This window comes from Fusarium graminearum, chromosome 2 (genome assembly GCF_000240135.3).
Source record: "Fusarium graminearum PH-1 chromosome 2, whole genome shotgun sequence".
Taxonomy (NCBI): domain Eukaryota; kingdom Fungi; phylum Ascomycota; class Sordariomycetes; order Hypocreales; family Nectriaceae; genus Fusarium; species Fusarium graminearum.
Genome location: NC_026475.1, coordinates 7,849,794 through 7,873,416, shown reverse-complemented (window position 1 = coordinate 7,873,416; position 23,623 = coordinate 7,849,794). Strand labels below are relative to the sequence as shown.

Below are 23,623 nucleotides of genomic sequence, written 5' to 3'. Positions count from 1 at the left end.
AGCAGATTATATATGGAGCCCATCTCTTCACAATCATGACTTTTAATCCCAACCTCCCTCCCATTGCTGCACTTCGATTAGCTCACCAGCAATCAAACTCGGATATGTGAGACTTCCACCCATCTCGCCTGACCTGAATCTGTCCAGTTTGGTACACTCTGACAATCCATCAATATCTTCTTGTTTTGGGTCTTCTTCGAGGTATAGTCTGAGTCGTCTCAAGTTTTTCGCTTTTTCTAGATGCTGGAGGAGTGACCTTCGGACTGGCTGATGGTATCCCAGGTACAGTGTCTCCAACGTCGGGTGTAGAGTGTCGATCAAATACTCAAGAGCCTTGTCTATGGGTTCCCCTTGCAGATCAGATAACTTGGACATGGCATGTGGAGCAGTATCTCCCAGAACAACTGTCCGAAGGCGGGGTGTCGTCAGCCAACTGCTTGTCGTGATGTTACTGATCAGGTCTTGCTTCAACCGTGTTTTCATAAGCACCAAGAACTCTTCAAGGAAAGGAAGATGGCGGATCAGCTCGCCGAAACGATAATTATCGTCATAATCAGGTATGCGAAGACAAAGACGCTGAAGTGTAGGTCCCCACGCGATGCAAGCGTCATTTAAAGTTATTAAGTCCACCCGTCTCACGCTGATATCCAGATTTCGTAGCCTTGTAATTTTTTGATGAATTAGGCGTGGAATCGTGTACGGCATATAACAAGCTGTAGCTTCGTGAAATGCTTGTCCAAGGTGTAGGGTCGTTACGTTGGAGAAGTCGTAGCTCATTAGGGCCGTGTGTGCCCAGAGAGAACCGGCATCTGTTTCAAGTTCGGTGATGTGGCTGTAGAATGAGGCTTCATGTATGTTTGGGAACGAGTAGGGGTTGGATGGATATCCGGAGAACCTGAAGGTCTTGACTTTCGGACATGATTGGAATAGCTCTCTCATACGCTTTCCATCGTCTCTGAGAATTCGACGCCAATATCCTAGAACCCGGCGTGCCTCCATCCATTTGAGTGCTAAACTGTGTAGATTTGGGCAGGCTTGGACGGTGTCAATCAGACTTTGACGGTTTTCGTTTTCTTCATCCCACCGAATATAGAGAGATCGGACAAGGCTGGCGCGGCGAGGTTCAATCGTGATCGAGAAATGAAACTGCCATACTTTCTCGGCGATCCCTCTGAATGGCAATAAGCTATAAATATGCTCTTCGGAAATGTACTGAAATAGTTTGCAAGTACGTGCAAGAGATAGTAATGTTTTTGTCGCCTCTGATCGATGTGGGCTGCTCCCCGCGTCAATCTGATCACCGACGCAGCCGATGATGTTCATGTAAATCTCTGTCGGCAGATTGAACACGACATCTTTTTCCTCCACTGGAATTGTTGTTTTGAGTGGATGAAGTGGCTGGAGCGAGGGTGTTGGACAGGAACGATGAAAGTTGTGATAGTATTGAGCAGCCACCTGCGCCCGACGCCGGGCCTCTTCATCGTTGGGTCGTTGTAGATACACTTTTCTGACTCTTTCCGCTAACTCTTTCACTTTTCCCTTAGTGCGGCATCCCGTTGGATTAGGACAGTTTGGCGAATGGATCGGCATGTTGGTGTTGTTATTGCTGTTGCTGAACCGTTTTAGAAAAGTGGCAGTGATGTAGATAAACGAAGAAGTAGACAAGAACAGTTCGGTATTTATATATAGCATAAATTTAGCCTTCTACAGAATTTTTTAAAATTTATCTCTAGAATCTGCCATAAGGGCTGAAGAAAGTATCCGTGCTACTAAGACAACCTTGTGACTTGAAATTTGCAATTAGGATTCAAGACATCCACCAATACCATTTCTGAATCTATTAGACAAAGTACTTCCTCCAAAGAACTTTTGATTATTTAATTCTCAAATAATAGTGGGGATTTCTTGTTTGTTGTCGTGGCTGAAAGAGCAACAGACCGAAGAGTTGGAAAACTTGACTGGCCGCCACCCAAACGTTCAATATGTCCCAACAACCTTATTCTATGTCTACGTGTTCAAACATAAATGTCTTGCTTTCCCTCCACGGAGAGTTCAAGTTCCACACTCTCATTTTCTCTAGGCACCCAACTTTGTGTTTGTGTCCAGCGCGGAGAACCAGCAACATAGCGTTGATCTGACATTGTCCCAATACATTAACTTGTTACCCAAATCTCACGTCGTCTTTCCTATTTTGCACGCACCATGAGAACGCCCTGGTTCAGTCTGGCCCTTTTGGGTCTTGTCGCAACAACATCTGTCCACGCACAACTCGTCGTCGGACCAACAGCTCAACAAGTTTTGGATGCAGCCCTTGACGCCCTCGGTGGCACCGGTCCGATTAGTCAACTCACAGGGATAACTTTTCATGCACCAAGGTTAGACCTCAAACCTAGAGTGAAAACTCAGACATACTTACGGAGATAGGATCTACCGATCCCGATCACTTATGCAAAGCTACCAGCTCATGAGAGCCGACACATCGGTCATGACATCTGGGTCTCAGAACATCTCTTATAAGTTTGATGTAGAGGATTTCCAACAGAGAATCGACCGTCATGCGACTCCATCAAGTCAGTTTTCTTACGCTATGGCTGGAGCTCCGTGTTGACGTAATTTAGACTCGTGGTCTTGGGGCTCACCTGATCTCAAACCAGTTGACTTCTCACTTGTTGTGCATGATGGAGCAGATGGCTTCGCTTGCTATGTTAACGGAAACAACATGATTCATCTCCCGGAGAATGCCACATTTGGCTACACTGATGGTGAGACCGCAATCTCTGCATACAAAAACAACTCAAACATCTGACAATCGAAGCTGCCCTTGCTCACAACCTTGTAACTGAGGCCCGAATGCTGTCTCCTCATCTCATATATCGCGTAAGTCGCAGTGTGACGAACAGAAAAATATTAGGGATGAAGAACGGCTGACACGCTCAAAGATGAGGAACACCACTTCAGTATCCGTAAGCAATGAAGAGATCAATGGAGTCTATTTTCGAGCCGGTAAACTTATCCCAGTCTCTCTCCAACACACTGCTGATACTTCAAAGTCCAAGACATTCAACACGGCATCACCGTGATTATGGACTCAAAGTCAAACATGCCATACATCGTACGTACGATTGAGAGCCATCCTATATACGGAAACGCTACAAAGGATTTGTATCTCTCCAACTACAAGGAAGTTGAAGGCATCAAATTCCCCCACTTTATCCAAACCATCTACAACTCGACCACGCAGCGTCTTAGCGCGGTTCTAGAAGACTTTCTTATCGAAGAAATCACTCTTAATCCGGACTTTCCCGCTGGCTACTTCGACGGCATTCCTGAAAACCAGAGTTTGGGTCCAAAGACATCACCTGCCAAGTCTTCCATTTTCGCCAACGGCCTTGTGACTGATTACAGCTCGAGCATGCTCGGATCTGGTGTCGCTCCACAACCTTTGAAGGTCGTTAGAACGGAAAATTCAGTTCGCGGTCTTTCTCAAGTTCACTGGCTTGTTCTCAACGACAGGGATGAACTTGGATTCAAGATGGTCATTATTGAGTTTGAGAAAGAAGTGATTCTTTGCGATGCCCCACCTGGATGGAGTGATACCATCATGAAATGGGTATCGGATAATCTCAAGAAACCAATCACCTTTGTTGCGGTGCGTATGAGACAAGAATTTCACAGTGAATAGTACTGATAGCCATAGCCTTCACACCATCATCGTGACCACTCTGGTGGAGTTCCCGACTTTGTCAAAGCTGGTGTCAAGTTGATCATCCCCGAGATCGCTGTAAAGTATTGGTCTAGTGTTCCTGGTGCTGAGTTTGTCACATTCAAGTAAGGACCTTCTCACCTAACCTACAAGACTTATCTTACAAAATTATAGTGAAACCCATCCGTATATGCATAACGACGACAAGATCGCGGCCTGGTTCAACTGGGAGGATCAGCCGTCGCATGCTTCTGATTGGACATACGTCGTTGTCACGGAGAGATGTGCTTCTGCCGACTCGCCAGTGGTGGCATTTGAAGCCGATTCTTGGGAGGCTGGGCTCGACGCCGAGCTTTCAAGCCAGAGTCAGATGAGACAGTGGTTAGACCAGATTGTCTCGGATGGTTTACCTCGACATACAATGTACGTGGCGTTACTTTGAGCTTGTTTCTGACTTAACTGACAACGTGACAGAGTCTTTCCTTCTCATGGGAAGATTACTCCATTAGAGCAACTGCTTGAGATTACTGCCTACCCGTATCCCAACTTTGATGTTACAAATTGGAGAGGTGGTGCAGCAATTTGCGGCAAGTAATTTGCGACCTCTCAGCTTGGTATGGATGGCACTAGATACTTGATATAGTCGACTTGAAAGAAGAAGGAGAAAAGTGTTGTTTCAAATTGGGCACACAGATAAGGAGTGAGTCCTCGGAATAGCTGAGGGACCTTATTACTACTAAATGAAATCCTCCACGGCCATACCTCAAATATGCTTCGCAATACATGATTTAGTATGGAACCGTCTGATGAGACTTCTCGCCTCGCGGGGTGAAGATCATGTTTAGCTCCGGGAGCTCCAGTGTAAAACAGTCTCTCAAGCCATCGATAAAGGCTTCTGGGTTTGTCCCGGGTGCGAACGACATGTTGTACTTTGATAGAATTTCCGTGAGGACGTACCGCATTTCCATGAGACCCAACTGCTTTCCAGCACATGCGCCACGGCCTATCATAGTTAGATGGAACTTTTAATAGTAATTTGTCTGGTGGGCTTACCAGTAGAGAATGGAGCATAAACAGATGAGTCGATGATCAGTTCAGGCTGGGTGGTCCATCTCTCGGGGATGAACTCGAGGGGGCGTACAAAGCAACGTTCATCTACAGATATTTTAGTGAGAGATCAAACAAAGACAACACATGCACATACCTCGATAGATAGTGTAGGAAGGCGCGTGAAAAATAGTGTCCCCCGGAATAAAGACATCGTCGATCTGCATTCCTTCGGGTGGCGTCATTCTTTGGAGGCCAGACATAATGACTGGGTGGAGGCGAAGAGATTCATCGATGCATGCCTGGAGGTACTGGAGCTTGGTCATAGAAAAATGGTCCGGCTTTTCGTAATTGGCCTGGTATTCGTCGATCTCTGCTTGCAGCTTCTTCAAGACGTGGGGGTGAAGAGTAAGTTGGTGTAACAGAATAGACGTGGCCGCTGATGTGGTGTCGCTGCCTACAGTGAGTATTTACACGAAACTTTGAAGGGAAAGGGTTATAGCCTTACCTTCCTGCAACAGCAATGAGATGAGCATCACCACAAAGCCTCAGGTAATCATCCTTTGTTGGATTTTCGATTGAATCGTATTCTTCCAGAATCCAGGAGAGGACATCGGGTTCCGAGGGTTTATTCTGGAAGGGGTCAGATCAGTCCTTTCACTTCAAAAGATATCACTTACCTGTCGTCGAGCCTCCACCTTTTGTTTTAACCACGATTGAAATGACAGCCATGAATTGTTCAGTAAGGGCGTTTCCTTGAATACCTCGAAGAGCCAGGTACATTGGCGAAAGTAACCCATAAGAACCTGACTGTCATGTGAGTCTCTCAAGAATTTATCCTTCACGCCATTGACCAGATAGTTGAAGCTTGTGCCGAAAGCAAGGTCGCCTACTATATCAAAGGTGTAAAAGTTGATCCAAGCGCCAATGTTGATAGGATTTCCCTTTGTCTTTTCGATCTGTTCGGTTAGTTGTTTCGTGTATCTGACTACTCTTGGCTCGTAATCTCTCAGAGCTGCCCAGGATTAGTAAAAGGCCAGCGAATCTCTGATGGTATTGTACCTTTTGCAGTGAAGGCCTTATCCCAAGTCTTTCTTCGCTGAGCATGACTTTTCTTGTTCCTGTCGGCAAGAAGGTTTACACAGGGTCGGGCAACATTATAGAATGGACCCTTGACAATGGGCGAATTGTTGGCGTGAAGGATACGGAATGCGCTTGGCGTTGCGATGGAGAGTTCCTGGGGACCTAGCAGCGTTCAGTCAGATGTGTTTTAGTGCCTTGCAGTGCTGACATACCAATTCTGACAATGTCTCCGTATTTCTGATGCAGTTTCTGAACCTCAAGATACATGTGCTCTTCCTTGATTGCTAACCAAGAGGCATACACGTTTGAGAGCCGTGCTACAAAAGGGCCGGGAAACTTGTTAAGACGGTGGAAGAAACCTCGGTAGATCAAGATGCTGCTTGTCATGCCGAACAGAAATGAGAAGAGCCATTTGTTGGCGAGAATCATCGCATCGAAGTACGCCATATGCCTTAGCTGGTTCAGTGCGCATGGTGTGACCGCTTGATATGTTATCCAAGTGCATATGAATGGCATCGTCCACATGTCCCATTCGCCCTTGCGAAAAGCCAAAACATGGGAAGCCACTCCCAGAAAGAATAAAATTGCTAGCGACTCTGCAGAGTCTAACGAAATGCTTGAGAAAGTCATGGTGGGCGGTTCCATAACTTCACATTGTTCATCGGAGGGGCTATAAGCTTGGGGGCCAGCCATGGTTTTTAACATCTTTCCATCTCTGAAACACTACAATCACGCGACTTCCTCAATGGGACGCAGCGAAAATCTGTTGTAGAATCCGACATGTTTAACCGTCGCCCAGTGTGATTCCTTGGATGTTATTCCCGAAGGGGTTTCAAGGTCCGTTCATGCAGGACATGCAACACCTCGAAGCATGCGATTGGTCCTTATTGACGAGTTTATGCGGCTCTGAGGCCTGTCGTTCTTGCCAATCCATTGTAAATGTGACTAATTATGTGAGTAAGCATGTGATATTCGGGTTCATTTCTGTAAATGATCAGGATCAGAGTTTCTAGCCGATGCATGAAAGAGGCGAGAAAAGGAGGCTGTCAGCAATTTGTGCTACAGAAGCTACAGTAACCGATCGTGTCAGTATTTGTACACGCGTTGCGGGGCCAGATTCGATCAGCGTACACTATAGCCGGCGGTTTTTACTTGTGGCAGACAGTTTGGCAAGAACACATAGTAGGTACTCAGTCTATGTGTATTGAGTGCGAGAATTTTAATCTTTTAAAATCCTCTGTTTAAGATGCCAGCAAGTGATTAGGCCTTTTATTTCTTAAGTCATGGGTAACATACCAAATGTTTTCGTTTAGTGTCGGAGCTGTCGATTGAATCACCATGATTGTTGGGCTACCTGGGAGATGAACCTCTTGTCGTGTTCCAGACACTCATTCTTAGGTTGACTAACATTCCCAAGTTCAAAGATAATACACTCGAAAATGTTTATGTATCTCTAACCTTATTTTTACTGCACATAAGCTGATTACCATACTCAATGGAAAGCACATTTCCGTGACATTGCAGTCTAGGGTATGTCGTTCGACAAGGTACATACTCGCTAAATGACGAATCATATCGTCTCTAATCATGGGTTTGTTGTGAATCCACATGCCAGTCCAACGCGTCATTGAACATCACGAAAGGCTATTCAACAAAGGGGAAAGGTGACTCATGATCGAGACTTGAGAAGACACCAACGTCATGACGCGCAATCCTCAGCTGAAGACTCATGATAAATAGGGAGAGAGAATCTACGCACAGATTGTTCAAAGTGCCACAACGGAAGATCCGGTAATTAGCAGCGGTTATCAATCTGAGCGTTTGGTGATGATGTGCAGATGCAAAATTAGCAGCAGGACCAAGTCAAATCCCATGACCTTATCCTCGATGGGAATAGTCTCTAATTTAGCTTGAGGCTATCATGCGGGCAAGAATCTTAGCTCCGAGACCCACGACTGTGATAGCGATTTATGAGAAAGCCGGACTATCACGGCTCGAGCTCCGATGTTTTTGAGAGAGGGGGGCTCTTATCTCAACCGAGCCTGGCACCCAATTGAAGAAATATTTGACAAGCCATGGTGCAATTGATGTGAACTCAGATACCCTCTAGTTTTCCCAACGTCGTCAGTCTAATTGTAGTAAAAATTCTCAACGGTCTAGACGTCTCTATTCATCGAATAACTCTTGATATTCTTGCTGCTGCAAAATGTCACCGGTATCAGTCCGATGTGAGCTAAACCATCCTCGATTGCAAACCCGTCTTTTTGCGGACCCCGAGATACTAACCCCGGATTTTCTATCCACGACGGATGCCACCTTGGACTGAAATCTTGGTCAGAGGATCAGTCTTGGCCCGCGAGAAAAAACTGCGCTGACCATTCATTAGCTAGCTGTTCCCCTCCACTAGTTCATGTCTCTTTTGCCCCCGCCTGTTGTCTTGCAGCATCAACAGAGCACCAATTCCTATTTTGTTTTTTCACTGTTCGTCTCGAGGATCGAGTCAACCGATTGGATTGTAGCAGGCTGCAAAGACAGTCGCTGTTTCGGATCAAAATGCTTGTTACAAACTCTTCTTCAAACTTGTAGCTTGAACCTCAACGCCATGGCCGGGCTTCAGCCCGATATCTATGCAGCGATCAGCATTACCTGGATCATAGCTTTCCTGGCCCTTTCAATGAGAATTAAAGCCCGAGGCATGATGAAGACGAAGCTATGGTTCGATGATTATTTTGCTATTGTTGCCTTGGTATGCATATTCCATCTTCCATCCCAACCTGCGCACGTGCTCATGATTTATCTGTAGTTCTTCATAACGAGTTATTGTTCCGTCATCGTTTACTGTATGCACGGCATTCTCAAGATACCCACCTGCTTGACCACGTTCGCTTACGTCGCACATCTTAGGGACCCATAGCTTCAAGCTTGGACTATCGCTCAGCACCATATCAGACCCGGATGAAGCCAGACACATCCAGAACCGATCACGACTTCTACTATGGATCTGCGAACTTCTCTACGCTTCATCGATTGCCGTTTGCAAGCTTTCTATCTTGTGTTTCTACTGGCGCGTTTTTCAGCATACATCGATTCGATATGCGATCATTGGTCTTCTCGTTGCTGTAAGCATTTGGATCACAATTCGCACATTTATGGTCATATTCCACTGTGTTCCAGTTCAAGCGTATTGGAATAAGGATATACAAGGCGCGAAATGTCCCTTTAACGAGGCAAATTTCTTCTTTGCCACGATTCTCGTACACACCACGATGGATTGTATAATCTTGATCTTGCCTGTCATCGAAGTCATGAAGATGACTTTACCCTTGTCGCAAAAACTTGCCGTAGTCGGTCTTTTCACCTCAGGAACTATGTACGTCTGGTTACCTCACATATTGGGGATGGTACTAACTCCCAGAAAGAGTATGCGTTGCGTCAATATTTGTGCTGGTGCATTCAAAACTATATAATCCTCGAACCGACGATATTCCCAAAGACATGGCGGCAAATATGATGTGGTCTACAGTAGAAACAAATATGGCCGTCTTTTCAGGTACGAGAGAACTCATTTCCATATTAATGTCAAAAGCTGACAGTAAATACAGCTTGTCTTCCCATGCTTCGACCCATTTTCCGCCACTTACTCCCTGGACTCTCTACGACAGAAGAATCAGTTAGAGCGCCCATAAGTCTCTCAAACGTCGGACCACATCCCATAGTAGGGACTCATTCTCAATTAAAGAAACACGAGTTTCGAAGGTCAGGTCGCTCTGGTTTATATGACCCAGAGCTGGGTGCCTTTCATGGATTTTGGGACATATCAAGTATCAGAAGCGTGGGCTCGAGGTCAGAAAGCGGCACCTAGGCTCTTCCTAATAATTAATGAACATACTCGATGTCAAGATAAGATGCATCGTAGACTCGTGTGATACACTAGATTTCTGAATGGCATCGCTCTGATAAGGAGGCCATCCCTAGCATTTTGCAAAATTGTTTTTCATTGCTTTTCCCTTTTTTCGTTCAGTAATCCATTGAACCGTCAGAGGGGAAAAGAGTGTTCAGTCCGGTGACTTCTCGGACGCATAGGGATTATATGGAGTTTGTAGTATGGCGACAATTCCACGCGTGACTGATAATTGTGATTCGAATCCCAGCAGTGGTTAGCTCAGGCGAATCACTTCTGTAGACGATTTGACGATAGATGTTGTGGATAGAGTTCTGGGAGGGCGGTAGGGCTTCGAGAAATCGAATTTTGATAGTTCAAGGACTTGGTGTGGAACGGCAGTGTCTTGGTGCTTTGAACCTGGGTAGCTGTCCCCCTTTGCTGGTGATATTTGGGATCCCCTTCAACAGCTGCCAGAGCCTCCCTTCCTTGAGCGTAGTTGCATTCTGGACTGCCACAATGGCTGTATTGGTATTGTTGTGTTATCTTTCGCTTCTCATTTCGATCGATGTGAAGTATTCCTGTGTCGAAGCGATGCTAGGTAACTTGTAGGATGGCAAGAATAGGAGGGCATAGACATGTATCGATACACCGAGCATGACGAGAAGAGACATGACGATCATGATACTCCTTCGTGAGCCGAGTCGGTCAAAAGAATGGGCGTCCATGTTGTGAGAAGAGTATGCAGAAATATGTTACAGTAAAGATAGATTACTGAATGAGGAGTCTTGTGTTGTCACTCGGTTCAGCATCTGAGTTTTGAGGATTGCTGGAGATTTGTCGAGAAAGGGAGGCAAAGTGAACAGAGGTTCTTTTTCCACGGCATCTGACATGCTTATAATAGTACCAGGGGCTATGCCAATTATCTTGTTCTTCTGACATAATCGCTAAGCGGCACAAGCACAAGCAAATCGACACACCTGAGGAAATAACCGATGGGCCTGTTTGGAGTTGTTGGTTCAAGACGATAATGGGGCTTTATTGGACCCTTAGTGGATGCTCATTGGGCTTACTCTTCCATTTCGAGCCATGTTGCAGGGATGATGACTGGTCAGACCGTACACAGACACAGATGGCTGGCCATCTTGGTACAGTCAGGCACCCTCTACGTTTGGACTTGGCATCAGGAGAGATATACGTTTTATCTTCAAGTTTTAGCAGCTGCTAATTGTTCAAAGATGTTACCATGATCTTGAGAATTGGGAGACACGAAAAAGAACTTCGGCGGTTTGTTGGTTGGCCCCTGTAAGCAGGGCTGGGTTACGCGATGAAAACATCTCAGCGTCTTTAACCGACCCTGTCTAGTCTTCTAAAATCGTGCGGCACAGGCTCACCTCAAGACATGACCAACCCCGTTTGGAATGTAATTTCCCATACGAGGAACGTTACATCGAAGCCAAGAGCATGGCCTTGGCAGATATTCACATGCATCCTTTCACAACTCACCATTGCTCCAGAGACACAAATTGATAAACGACTGCCCCGTGCCCCTGCATTCACTGAGCCTATGTTTCATTAAGCTGTTTGAAAGGAAATAAAATACATATGTTCTGGACCTTGAAACACTGTAGAACCCCACATCCACTCTGACAAGCGAGCAAGGACCGACACTTTATCTTTATCTTAAAACCTTTGCACTAGGCCAAGACGGGTAACGGCTCTCAAGGATAATAATAGACCATATAACCATATATATCGCGAATGTCACTATACGTCAGAATCAATTCCCACGACCACACCAGGCACGATTTCGATGCTACAGGGACTGCTTTGTTGACCAATAAGGGTAAGATGAATGCGCCGTTGTCCATTTTGACTGTTGTCCAGCTTCAGAAGATGTTTACCCTGGGTTGATCCCGAATGGACAGTAAAATGCCAAGTCTCTTCTTGCGCCGCTGAACCATGTATACCGTTGTAGACTTGAGCGATAGTATCGCGCTCGGTTTGAGGCACAAAGACAGAGACTGAAGAGACACCAATGACTCCTGACGGATGCTTGGCGTAAGAAGGTTGTGAGCCGTCTTCTTTTTGGTACGGAACGCGCAGGTGTCTTTGGGTGCGATCGAGACACCAGAAAGGTACTTTTCCTGGTTGTAAAGCCTGGCCTGAAACACTGTAGGCAGATGCTACGGACCACTTCAATTGGACCCCATCAGGCCTGAGACGGCCCCCAGGGACTGGGTCGTGATAAGCCACTTCGGAAGTGGATTGTTTCACTCGATCTTGTATGGTACCGAAGTCTTTCTCATCAGGAAGAGTATAGGCCCAGTCGACGATAGTGTTCTCTTCCAACTCTCCCCATCTATGCTTCTTTCGCTCTTCAGGATCAAGGGCTTCTTGAAACGCTATGAGCTCTATATAAACACCGTCAGAGAATATGATGAGTTTGTTGACTGTGCGGCCATCTGCATGGGTACCTCCATCTGAATCCGTGTAAGTTCAATTCATTCAGGCCAAGAAGCATAGACATACCGATCACGTTGAGATCGCGCTCGAGGAGCTTGGGAAGGCTTTGAAGCGTCTGGTACGAGACCAAAATAACGATATGGTCTAGTATAGATGTCATGGTAGCGGTTTCTGGTACTTTCAGGGTGAAATGTAATAGAGAGATGTTGAATCACCACAAATGAGGGGAAGACTCATCCTCCCTGGATATAGCTCTCAATTGACCAATCACACGCCAGACGAGATCACGTCAATTGAGCCCATAATTGCAACGACTTGGTGAACAAAAATGCACTATATGAAGGATTAGCCTGAGATTATTAACACGTTTTAATGTGGTTGTTTAAAGAGTCATGAGAACTTGACTCCGTCACTACTAGATACTGGTATTTTATTGTAGTGTACGCTGTGTGAGCGTGGCTGGAACTATCAGCTTGTCGAACGTCAGTACAAAGTAAACTCCCTACAGGAATTGGGTTGAAGCTCATATTCCAATTTATAGCCACTACATGCCCTCATGCTATCTTTAAACAGTATGATTCGTTCTCGACGAGTGAGGATTTAATTTGGACAAATACAGACAATGAATACACGTCAAAGTCATAAAGCAAAGTTTATTTGTACTGGAGAGTAATAATTAAATTGAGATATTTAAAGGAAAGACAGCAAAGGATTGGAAACAGGGAAACGGTTACGTTCTTCAGAAGGGAAGAAACATAGCAGATAATTGGTTTGAAGACATGGTAATGAAACCGAAAGTTAACAGAATAAACAATCATTCTTAGTCAGTGCAGCCGGGGCAAACAAAACATCCGGAATCATCCCATACGGAATTCCATGACGGGTCCCTGTCAAGCACAAGTGGAAATGGACCGTCTGTTGTAGAAAGCACGGTAGTAGAGAACAGGCATATGCCGCCGTAAAACGAAGAACCCTTGCAAGAAAACAGGGCACGGCAAATAGCTGCACAAGCTTCCGGTGATTCTTGGTGAGGATATTGATCGACGAAATATTCGCCAGAAATGTATCCTCCTGACATCCAACCCGCTGTGTTACAGACAATGCTCGCTGGGGTTGCATGGCGGGTGCAGACGTCGCCTTGAGTATAAGAACACTTCTCAGCAGGCATGTTGGGAACAGACTCGTCAATGCAATCTGGGCAAGTCCAACAGCGTTGATCTGCCCAAGACGCTTGTTTCCAGAATTCGCCCTCGTCATAGATTATGAAATCGTTTTCGGTTATAACGGTGGTGGTGAACAGACAGCGGTTCTCATTTTGAAAATGGCCACTGGCCTGGCAGTCGGGCAACGACTTGCAGATAGCTATGCACTGCTCTCTGTTATCCTGGTGTGGGTAATCTGTTCGTGACTCTTTCCATGTGTCCCCGGTAAAGAAGCCTTCGAACGCACATAGCGCATCAGGCACGTTTTTCTGACTATCGAACTGACATTCTTCGCCATGGGTATACTTGCAAATTTCCGTAGGAGTTGCGGATGCAGTTGTAGTTTGAGAGACAGTAGTTGGAGTGTTTTCGACTGTACTTTGCTGAGGAGGAACCTCGGCATCTCTAAACTCAAGCCGATGGGTGTCAATATTATCTGGTGTGACTTTGTTAGAGAAGAAGACTGAGTCAACATAAACCATTGTCACTCCGCGTCCAGAACAAGATATAGAAATGCTCAAGCTCGCGCTTTCTGCATCAGCTCTGACGGCAGTGAGTGCTCTTTTCCACGATGTGGCCTCACCGTCACCAATGGAAAGCGTCTGTGAAAAGGCTTGAAGAGTTCCGAGGTATGCATCAATTGTACATGCCTGGCTAGGTCCAACTTCAATCACGACGTAGTAGAACTGTAGAGTATAGAGGACGGTCCTGCTGGGACTCAAAGATGTGAGCATCTGAGATATACCGGAAAAGGAATCTGCATTTCTCTTCCTGCCGTCGGCTGTCTTCAGGACAACGCATCCGTCATCAGTGCCTTCATCTCCCTTGTAGCAGTTACCATCACGATATTCGGCAAGGCCCTCCCTTTGAAAGCCCATGATATCACCAACGGAGTTGAGATTTGGCATAGCAAACCTGCCATTGGCAATAGCGTTTGTGATGATGATAATGTCTTCAGTCGTTGTTGTTTCCATGGAAATGGTGGTAGTTGGTACCTCTGTAGTTGACTCAAACGAAGTTGTGATGATATTTGAAACATCAGACGTTTCTGTCAAGGACGATGATTCAGTCGGTAGAGGCAGAGTGGAGGAAGAGAAAGAAACTTCATCGGTAGTGGATGCAGGTGAGCTCGAAGTGGGGAACTCGCCTTCAGAAGAAGTGCTTTCAAGGACAGGCAGAGCCGCAGTACTACTAAGCTCTGTCGTATCCGCTTCGAAAGAGCTTTTCACTTCTTCCGAGGTAGTAGCAAAGGTTGGAGCCAATGTTTCCGTTTCGACAACGGTCGGTTCGTCAGATCTCGAAGGGGAGAGAGAAGGTAGGACTATGCCACTTGTGAAAGATGGGACCTTGACCGTAGATTGTTGAGACGTGAAGTTACTAAAAGACAAAGGTCGTGTAGGGTCGATTGTCAAGGTAGGGAAAACGGTCTCCTCGTCGGTCATATCTGGTGGAAGAAGTGATGTAGGAAGGGGGTCTTCGGTGGAGGGTAACACTGCAGCCTGAGTACTCTCCTCCTGAGTGGCAGCGGCAGTCGAGGTATCCAAGCCATCAATTCGACCATTGATGCATCGCTCAACTGAATTGTGTTATTGGTTAGTGATGCCTCCCTAGTTTACTCTGGGTATAGACTCACCTCCATAAATGGTCAAACGAACAGGAACGCAACCCTGGGGCCTGGAGGTGAATGTCATATAAACCGCACCGTCGGAGGATGTCTGACAAAAGGATGCCTGGCTACCAGGAAGTCCGGGGTTTATGAAACTAAGCGAGCCACCATTGTTACTAAAGGTAGTAGTAATGTCGTCTCCAGAGGGCAATGAAGATGATTGTAATAGTTGAAAAGCATCACCAAGATACGAGATCGGTACGCCCCCTTCGAAGAGACGACCGTTCCCGAGGGTGAAGACAGTGGCAAAGGTGCAGATGTCATCGCCAACAAAACCTCCAATATCTCGCTTCCTTGTACCCTCAGCTGGGGTGACAGCGAAGATGATGCGTTGGCCAGTTGGATCAAAGTCCACAGATGTTGATTGTGAGGCTGGCACTGAAGATGGCTCTTGGGGGCTGAGTGTAGTGACTAAACTTGGTTCGATGTCCGTTGAGAAACGACCTGGCTCATCAGCGTCTGACGAAGTTGTTTGTTCAGGCTCGGTAGAGTTCTGGGAAGGCTCTGGAAGCTCTGTGCCCATAGAGATAGGGGCGAGGTATGTGAACAAGTAGGTGATGCAATATGTTCCAGGTTCTTGGTTCCCATATGTAACATCGCCGAGCTTAGCAGAAGCAGTAACTGTGTTGGCGATACTGCTGAGCAGCGCAAACGCTGCAATTTGACGCTTCATGATGCGAGAATAAAGATGGCAAGTGCGATACGAATTTCCCAGCAGTCCACCGGGAAGCTGACAAGTTGATAACTCTACAGATTATCTGAGCGTTGGTTGTGCTGTACAAGATCTTGTTGGCCGTTGAGACATGGCTAGTAGCCAAATTATTATTCATTTACGAAAAGGATCTGGATCGTTCTTCCAGTGGAAGATTTCACCATAAGGTGAGACATAACACCCAAAATGGTCAAAAAGCCGCTTGGAAATATTGCTTAGCATCAGTACGCACTCCCTTGCCTTGGAGACGAAGCTCCTGGTCAGCCAGCCACAATGTATGCAAGGAACTGTCGCAGCGTAAGGAAGGATGGAATTGTCTCAGCATGTTGATTGCCAAATAGCATGTTTCTGGATTTCTCGGCGAGTCAATTGCCAATCCTTCACCTCAGTAGGGCGATCCGAGTAGTTGGGTCCTTGCCCGTGATATTGCCATGTCTTGGATGAATCAGGGAGAAAGCTTATACATAACTTCGACCAACAACCTAACAGGGACTGCAGCATGAGAGGGACATAACTATGAGACTTTACGTTGAATTGGACCGGCGTGGCAACATTCTCAGTCAGTTTTTGAACGTAGCAGGCTGTTTCTAATGCAATAAGGTAACTGTGGAAATTAATTTGCGTCTTGATGGGCATGGTAGCGTATTGGAAGGCATTGTTCGAAGCTGGAAATAGCCCTCACGTGTTGCCTGCCCAGAGATAATCTTCCTAATACAATTCCTGGAAGTTTTCAGTGCACAAATTTGGAAAAGGTTGCGAATGTTGGAGTGTGTAGTGGTATGATCACACATGAATTGGCAATGGGATTGATCAATATAGAGCCTCTACAATCTATCTAGGGACCTTTCTAGTCTTCCCTAGATTTGACGATCTCGGCGGACTTTCTCCAGTCCACTCTAATCATATACACAATCTCGATGGTGGCGATGGTGGCACAACCTCCTATGATTCCAGACCATACACCTTTCAATCCGAATTGCAACGGTCCCAGTTCCAGCCACACGGCAATTGGGACGGCAGCCAGGTAGTTGACAATGAAAACAACCCACGCGGCGACTGATTGCTTTGCTAACCCTCTGAGAACCCCATTACATCCACAAATGATTGAGTCGACAACCTGGAACGCCGCGACTGCGAACATTGTATCTGCCACAACGCGACGCACAGCGTCATCGTCTGTGTAGAATGGACCAATGTAGTTCCTCAACGACAACAAAATCGTACCATTCAGAGTTCCAAGTCCAACGAACAAGATACCATAGAGTATGGTGATACGACGCGCAAGTAGGACGTGTCCCCCGCCGATCAGATGCCCGATCCTCGTACTGACTGCAACACCAAGTGAGAAAGGGATGTGCCACATCACAATCGATGTTGTGGTCAAGATCGTCTGGGCAGCAAGGTGTATCGTGCCCATGTACGAAGTGCTAACAGTTATGATCTCAAAGGCGGCCCACTCAGCCAATGTGACAGCCGATCCTGCTACTGACAGCCGTATCATCGGGCCCCAATCCTGGAAAGCGCGAGTTGTAAAACCAGGCCAACACTGGTGCGTGGACTTTTTGAAGAAGATACACAGTAGAAGAAGGATTGGTCGGAGAGTGTTCGCGACGGCGGCTCCTAGAGCAGCTCCTTCAAGGCCCATGTTGAGACGGAACGCGAATAGCCAACTGAGCAGGGCATTTACAGGGGCACAAACTACCAAGACAAGCATAGCTGTGTTGAAGTCGCCTTGTGCTTGCAGGAAACGCTTCAGTGCCTCGAATGACGCGTATCCAGGGATGCCAATAATACTGACGCGCAGAAATGAACCGGCTTTGGCAGCAAGGTCGTCTTGTCGGAGTATAAGAGTCAGAAAGGCCGGGGAGCTTATCCAAAAGATGGCGACCGGTACAGTGACAATTGTCATCAAAAGCAGCATGCGTTGGACGTGCAGTCCAACACCAGTCTTGTTTCCACTTCCATAGGCTTGTGCGCAAAGAGTGTCGAGAGCTGTGGCCATTCCTTCATAGAGAGCAAGGCCGCCGATGGTCATGGTGGTGACACCAATGGCGGCGGCCGCGAGATCATCGGGACTGAGGTGACCAGCTGCCGTAGTGGTGATGACACTGAAAGAGTACTGTAGTAAATAAGTGGCCACTAGAGGGACGGTGTAGCGCGCGATGAGCGACAGCTCAGTCCACCAGTTATTCGTAGGCCATTCTCCGGTATTTCCGCCCTCAGAGTCAGCTAACAAAGGTGCTGCTTCATTGCGATCAGGCTCATCAGTGATGTCGCTCATAATGGAAACCTTTCGAGTCTAATTGCGATAAACAGAAAATAATCGGCGGGAATAAAATTGATGTGAGACCGCCCATTGACGACTCGGCAGGGCGAAATGGTAACCGGAACAGGCACTGAATCACTATCTGTTAGTGATCTGTGCGTTGGATCAGAACCTTGTTGGAGAAAAGATTTGATGAGCAAGGTATTATGTACAGCTTGACTACTCCGCAATCGGAGTTTGTCTCTGTTGTGGCTGAGATCAACATGAACTTTGCACAGAGGACAGTTTGAGCCTCGGCAGGTGAAGAGTCGGTACACAACTCGATACAAGAAAGAAGCCCAGATGTGAGTATGGAATCATTTTGCCTTGTAGCTGTAAGAATGGAATCATTTTGTCTTGTAGCTGTGCCATGGCGAGCATCTGTTTCGCCGACATTTCCACAATAAGAATAGCGACCACGTCACAAACAGCAACAGCAGGGATCAACAAAGTCTCCCCATGTCAACTAAAGATTCTCAGTGGCTGTTGATAGATTCTGTGGAGCTTTAAATCACTGCTACGTGCCGATTTAATGCTCTATTCAGCGGAATATTCACCGCATCAGCCCCCCAGACAAGGCCTGCATAAGTAAAGGCAAGACGATGAGGAATCAAGACAATGAGGAGCCAATCGAATACGAGAAAGAAAATGGTTCTCGGCACTCATAATAATTAAACTTTGTTGGCGCAAGGACATTGTCGCACTGTCACGATGTAACATTAAACATTATCGTACCAATTTCGCGAATAGAGAGATCTCTTCTGTCAGCTTCTGATATTTTACCGTTTTCTCGTCACCTTTTTAGTTCAACTGCATTAGCACACGACAGCTGAAGCAAGCCACACCGTAAAACAGCGTGAGCTGGGCCGGCGAGAATATGAGAATTGCCCCCCAGCATTCAGGGTATACAAACTAAAGCGGCCCGTCAAGCCAAGCCCGGCCTTTATCTTCCGTGACAAGGTAGCAAGGCTAAGCTAGTGGGTCAGAGATAACTCACTAGAGACAATTGCAAAAGTGGCAGTTGAGATGTCACCTCCAAGTCCCTGGAAGATGGCGATGGCTCCTCTTTTAATATTGTTCGGGTGATTTGCCGAGCCATGACTCAGTTATGTATCCCCTTTCCATATTTCGGATCCTTTTCTTTCTTCTGCGACAACCGTGATCCTTCTTTGGTGACAGCGCCTGAATGTGGTTGAGATCGTCTGTATCATGGATACGTAAACTCCACGACCACGGCCTTGGTGCTGACTGACAGTACAACACCCACAGGGTTCTAGAACAGGTTAGTGTATTTAAGGGACTGGCTGGCTTGATGCTCTGCTACGCATACACGGCACAATCTTGGCGCGTTTGAGCATTGAGGCGATCCTTGCGTGTACCCTGTAGATCATATCATGGAAAATACACATAAAATTAATCACAACTAACAAAAGAACGTCTAACTACCCTGCAACCGATATGCTCCTTCCGTAGAACCCATCGAATCAGGTCGTGAAGCATGTTTATCGTCGTAGGAAACTTCGAAATCCGTGTTCACCATGACTCCCTCTGTCAAATTCCGCACACTATCGCTACCACTCCCAATCTCAGTTCGAACTTCGCTCGTGATATCGTGCCGCCACATTGTCTGATGACTGTGTCTCGCTTTTGAAGTCTTTCTCAAGCCACTGCCTAGCCCACTACCTTGTTTCGACGTTCGTCTGGACTTTGACTCTGAGAGGGCTGTCATCTCGAGGCCTGTTCCGTTGTCGCTGTACTTGAGTTCGTAGGGAGTTTTGAGAGCGGCGACAGCAGTTGAACCGAGAAGACTGTCGATAACACCTTTCAGCGAGGGGATGCAGACTGTCAATACTGAAAGACCCAATGCGATCTGACCCCATATCATGGTTGAAACAGCTCGCCAGGTCACGTCATCCGATCCCCCAAACATGTATTTCGCGTGTGTCAGCTCGGGTATCGTCATGATCGGCACCAACAATCGAACGCCAAATAGCGAGATGACGATGAGCTTTCTCCGGATCGATGTTTGAACCTCCCACATCATGGCAACTGGTAGAAAACACAGCGCAATGTCTGTCACGATAACCATGATGCCGTTGTACACAAAGATTGGGCCTTGTGCTGGACATTGGACGTTGTTATCGGCGAACCATGGCTCAGGCATAGGGCATGCAAAAGCGGTTGTGAATACGCCCGAGATAGCCCATACAATGACAACTCCACCCAGTATCATATTGGCAAGATGAAGTCCACCTTGACTATCGATCTGTCGAATAAGTAAACCGAGAGATATCTTCGTCGTGGCATGAACAAATATCGCGAGTATTCTTGATGTATACATCAACTATCAGGTCGTTAGCAGAGTTACGGTTACTTCAATGACCCAAGTCTGGCTTACCTTGCTGAAACGGACGAAGTCATCATCTGAGATATTGTCACGATGCTCGCCCAAACCATGGTTGCATGCAGCAACGACACATGCTGTTTGTATGAAGTATATGAGAGCCGAAACCAGCAGCCCTATATCAAAGTCCTTCATGGAAGTGATATTAAGTCGGATGATCAGCTTGCCAACAATGCCGAGAATAGCGTAAATGAAGAAGATGATTGATGTCACAACTACCAGAGCAGCATGGTTGCTCTCTGTCAGAGGATAGAACGGCGGAGCCGCCTGAGAGACTTCGCCCATACTGTTGGTTTCAGAAAAGAAAGAGAACACCTCAAAGGGTAAAGACCCGTCGTTGGAGTGGTATTCGCCTTTATTTTCCCACGATTGAAAGGGCCGACGAAGCTTTAACTAATCTCTATGGACGGAACGAAGCGTTGCCTTTAAACGAACAGTGACCAGGGCGGACCAAGTGGACGGGGCAAAGGTAGTATTCGGCACAGAGCGTGGGATGCAAAGAGGAGCTGAGCGGACTCGCTGTCACATTCGATGGAACTCGAGCAAGCCACAGCATAAACACAAGGGACCTGGTACCGGGAATTGTAATTATTGTAATTTCGAGACATACATATACGATTATACTGAAACGATCTAGTGAGGTGCATGTTTATTTTGGTGATCTTGGTTGTTGTCTCTTTGTTATCCCGCTTCGGTCAAGATGTCGGACGATATATGATAAGATTGTGCCGGGAGTAATCAAACAAGTGGCTTGACATTGCCTTGTTACGTCCGCGAGAGCAAGGATATGCTAATGCATTGTGACCAAGACATTTCCATGTTTCAATATTCTCTAGCCCTCTTCACCCGCTTTTATGGCTTCGTCTACTCCAGTGGAGAGTCCATAGAGGCCCAACGGCCTGTCAAAATGTGGCCAAGATAGTCACTGGTTCGGATCTACAATGCAGTGTTGGTGATTGCAATTAACAATCCCTGTTGACGGTTTGCTCGTTCGATAACACGGAGAAAACATGATAGGTCGATTGCCACGTTCTGCACGTTACACAATATTTCAGGTTGTGGCTTGTTTTCTCACTCATGCAGCTCAATCACCTCAATCACCTCGTTGAAGATAATGTTGAAGACAACAACACGATTGTTGCTTCGACAATGCTGGTCCTTGTCAACCGTCCTCAAGTCCACTTGGCTGTTGGGCCACGTTAATTAGCTCTGAAACTACAGCCTCAACAGCGAACAGACCTTCAGAAATGTCCACCATGTCACAAATTGGAAATGATCAGCGATAGCCATAGTCCAGTCATCCATGGATTCGGTTCCAAGAAAGAATCCTTTTTTCGGACCGTCCCATCTCGCATCGCCCGGCCTATTCGCGGTCATGTCATCTCTCTACCCTTTTCTCCCCCTCCCCTTGTTTCCCCTTGACTAGGACCAGTCTGGACATTAGCTCCCAATGTTGAAGAATCCTGCATCCCACTCATTGCACTACCAGAAAAGACCCTCGTTCATGCGTCGCATTAGTTGTGGGTGGGCGAATTCCCCGATGCTGCCATGGCCCACAGTGGGAGGTAACGCTATCCACAGACTGCAGGCTGGCACTCTTTTAAGCCTGAGGATCTGCCTATCTTGACTCTTTGGGCTCTTTATTCTCCCTTTCATATTCAGATACCTCGAACCCCAGTCCTGGATGCGAATCGGTGGTTCGTGTTCCTACATTTCGATATTACACGCATAATCTGGGGCACCTTTGTTGCATGTTTCTCGACTTTCGTTGTTCAATATGTCTCATGATAGTAATAGCATCGAGCTGGAGCCTTCAGGCAAACAGCAGGCTATTCCTGTGAGCGTCGATGCATCAGCTAGACCAGCCGAGGAAAGTGGCATCTACAGCGTCACACGAACACGCAAGGTGTTTTCATTCTCACAGCTGTTCGCATTCTCTTTAACGTACATGGCGTTGTGGGAAGGCATGTGCTCGTAAGTTGTAGTATCACACCTGAAGATGGCGGTCGTATGCTAACTCTTGTCTCAGGAACATGTACTTTGCCCTTTTCAATGGCGGGCCACAGACCTTTATCTTCAGTTTCATAATTGTTTTCTTCGGCGCCATCGCCCAAGCTGCCTCTTTGGGAGAGATGGCTTCCATTCAACCTGTGGCTGGCGCCCAATATCACTGGACATATTACATGGCCCCTCCATCTGTCAAGCGATTTGCGACCTGGATCCAAGGATGGGCGACATGGTTCGGTTACATCTCCCTGTTGGCAGCTATCGCCAACGTCACTATTATCCTCCTTGAGTCAATGATCAGTATTAACCACCCCAACTATGTTGCTGGTGGTTGGCACACATCAGTGCTTGTAATCGCCATGTGTCTTGTCCACGGACTGATGAATGTGTACGCCTTCAAACTTATCCCTTGGATCGAGCTGGTCGCCGGCGTTCTCCATGTTTGCCTGTTTGTCATATTCGTCGTTGTTCTCGTTGTCATGGGCCCACGAAACCCTTCTTCCTTCTGGCTAGAGCGCAGCATCTCATCTGGATGGGAAAAGAACGAGTATGTTTCGTGGAACTTGGGTATGCTGACTTGTGTCTGGAGTTTCACTGGTAAGTCACCTCTGTAAAACACCCTCCAATCCAACATCAACTAATGCTTCCAAGGCTTCGACAGTGCTATCCACATGTCTGAGGAGACCCGCAAGGCGAAGTCAGCAGTTCCTAGAGCCATGTTCTGGTCTATTTTCATGAATGGCGTCCTTGGGTTTATCATGGTGAACGTCTTGATCTCAGCGATGGGTTCTGTCGAGGACATGCTTTCTCAGCCCAGTCAGATCCAGGCTATCCTCCTCAACGCCACTGGCTCCAACAAGGGGACTACTGCCATGATTGCCGGTCTTTTCATCATCTCCTTCAGCGTCAACCTGGCCAACATCGCCTCAGTGTCTCGTCTAACATGGGCTTGGGCCCGTGATGGTGGCATGCCTGGATACTTCGCCTATGTCAGCCCCAACCATCGCGTACCTGTCAGATCCGTCATACTCACTGTCTTCCTCGTGTGTGCTCTCAATCTGCTCAATATTGGCAACACCTCGTATGTTGCTTTCGGTGCCATCACTTCCCTGTCATCTTTGGCTCTCTATATCAGCTATGCCATCGCT

General features: G+C 46.9%; 9 protein-coding genes across 9 annotated transcripts; 3 read left to right on the top strand and 6 right to left on the bottom strand.

Annotated features, from left to right (window-relative positions):
* Positions 1 to 42: 42 nt before the first annotated feature.
* Positions 43 to 1,590, bottom strand: FGSG_12512 (uncharacterized protein; the record flags this gene model as incomplete). Its single annotated transcript, XM_011324388.1, has 1 exon — positions 43 to 1,590. One exon carries the CDS (start codon positions 1,588 to 1,590, stop codon positions 43 to 45), a length of 1,548 nt encoding a protein of 515 aa, XP_011322690.1.
* A 1,492-nt stretch (positions 1,591 to 3,082) lies between these two features.
* On the top strand, positions 3,083 to 4,298 carry FGSG_03085 (uncharacterized protein; the record flags this gene model as incomplete). The annotated part of the gene is made up of 4 exons (XM_011324387.1): positions 3,083 to 3,649; positions 3,698 to 3,828; positions 3,878 to 4,126; positions 4,178 to 4,298. 4 exons carry the CDS (start codon positions 3,083 to 3,085, stop codon positions 4,296 to 4,298), a joined length of 1,068 nt encoding a protein of 355 aa, XP_011322689.1.
* Positions 4,299 to 4,491: 193 nt separating this feature from the next.
* On the bottom strand, positions 4,492 to 6,526 carry FGSG_03086 (uncharacterized protein; the record flags this gene model as incomplete). The annotated part of the gene is made up of 7 exons (XM_011324386.1): positions 4,492 to 4,706; positions 4,757 to 4,858; positions 4,908 to 5,203; positions 5,259 to 5,383; positions 5,431 to 5,765; positions 5,813 to 5,995; positions 6,046 to 6,526. The coding sequence occupies 7 exons, from the start codon at positions 6,524 to 6,526 to the stop codon at positions 4,492 to 4,494; spliced, it is 1,737 nt and encodes a 578-aa protein (XP_011322688.1).
* Positions 6,527 to 9,328: 2,802 nt separating this feature from the next.
* FGSG_03087 (uncharacterized protein) lies at positions 9,329 to 9,695 on the top strand (the record flags this gene model as incomplete). Its single annotated transcript, XM_011324385.1, has 2 exons — positions 9,329 to 9,383; positions 9,436 to 9,695. The coding sequence occupies 2 exons, from the start codon at positions 9,329 to 9,331 to the stop codon at positions 9,693 to 9,695; spliced, it is 315 nt and encodes a 104-aa protein (XP_011322687.1).
* Positions 9,696 to 11,480: 1,785 nt separating this feature from the next.
* Positions 11,481 to 12,339, bottom strand: FGSG_03088 (uncharacterized protein; the record flags this gene model as incomplete). The annotated part of the gene is made up of 2 exons (XM_011324384.1): positions 11,481 to 12,196; positions 12,246 to 12,339. The coding sequence occupies 2 exons, from the start codon at positions 12,337 to 12,339 to the stop codon at positions 11,481 to 11,483; spliced, it is 810 nt and encodes a 269-aa protein (XP_011322686.1).
* A 1,526-nt stretch (positions 12,340 to 13,865) lies between these two features.
* On the bottom strand, positions 13,866 to 14,355 carry FGSG_03089 (uncharacterized protein; the record flags this gene model as incomplete). Its single annotated transcript, XM_011324383.1, has 2 exons — positions 13,866 to 13,897; positions 13,965 to 14,355. 2 exons carry the CDS (start codon positions 14,353 to 14,355, stop codon positions 13,866 to 13,868), a joined length of 423 nt encoding a protein of 140 aa, XP_011322685.1.
* A 2,251-nt stretch (positions 14,356 to 16,606) lies between these two features.
* Positions 16,607 to 18,040, bottom strand: FGSG_03090 (uncharacterized protein; the record flags this gene model as incomplete). Its single annotated transcript, XM_011324382.1, has 1 exon — positions 16,607 to 18,040. One exon carries the CDS (start codon positions 18,038 to 18,040, stop codon positions 16,607 to 16,609), a length of 1,434 nt encoding a protein of 477 aa, XP_011322684.1.
* Positions 18,041 to 19,502: 1,462 nt separating this feature from the next.
* On the bottom strand, positions 19,503 to 20,521 carry FGSG_03091 (uncharacterized protein; the record flags this gene model as incomplete). The annotated part of the gene is made up of 2 exons (XM_011324381.1): positions 19,503 to 20,391; positions 20,463 to 20,521. 2 exons carry the CDS (start codon positions 20,519 to 20,521, stop codon positions 19,503 to 19,505), a joined length of 948 nt encoding a protein of 315 aa, XP_011322683.1.
* Positions 20,522 to 22,416: 1,895 nt separating this feature from the next.
* On the top strand, positions 22,417 to 23,089 carry FGSG_12511 (uncharacterized protein; the record flags this gene model as incomplete). The annotated part of the gene is made up of 2 exons (XM_011324380.1): positions 22,417 to 22,442; positions 22,498 to 23,089. 2 exons carry the CDS (start codon positions 22,417 to 22,419, stop codon positions 23,087 to 23,089), a joined length of 618 nt encoding a protein of 205 aa, XP_011322682.1.
* Between the last annotated feature and the right edge of the window lie 534 nt (positions 23,090 to 23,623).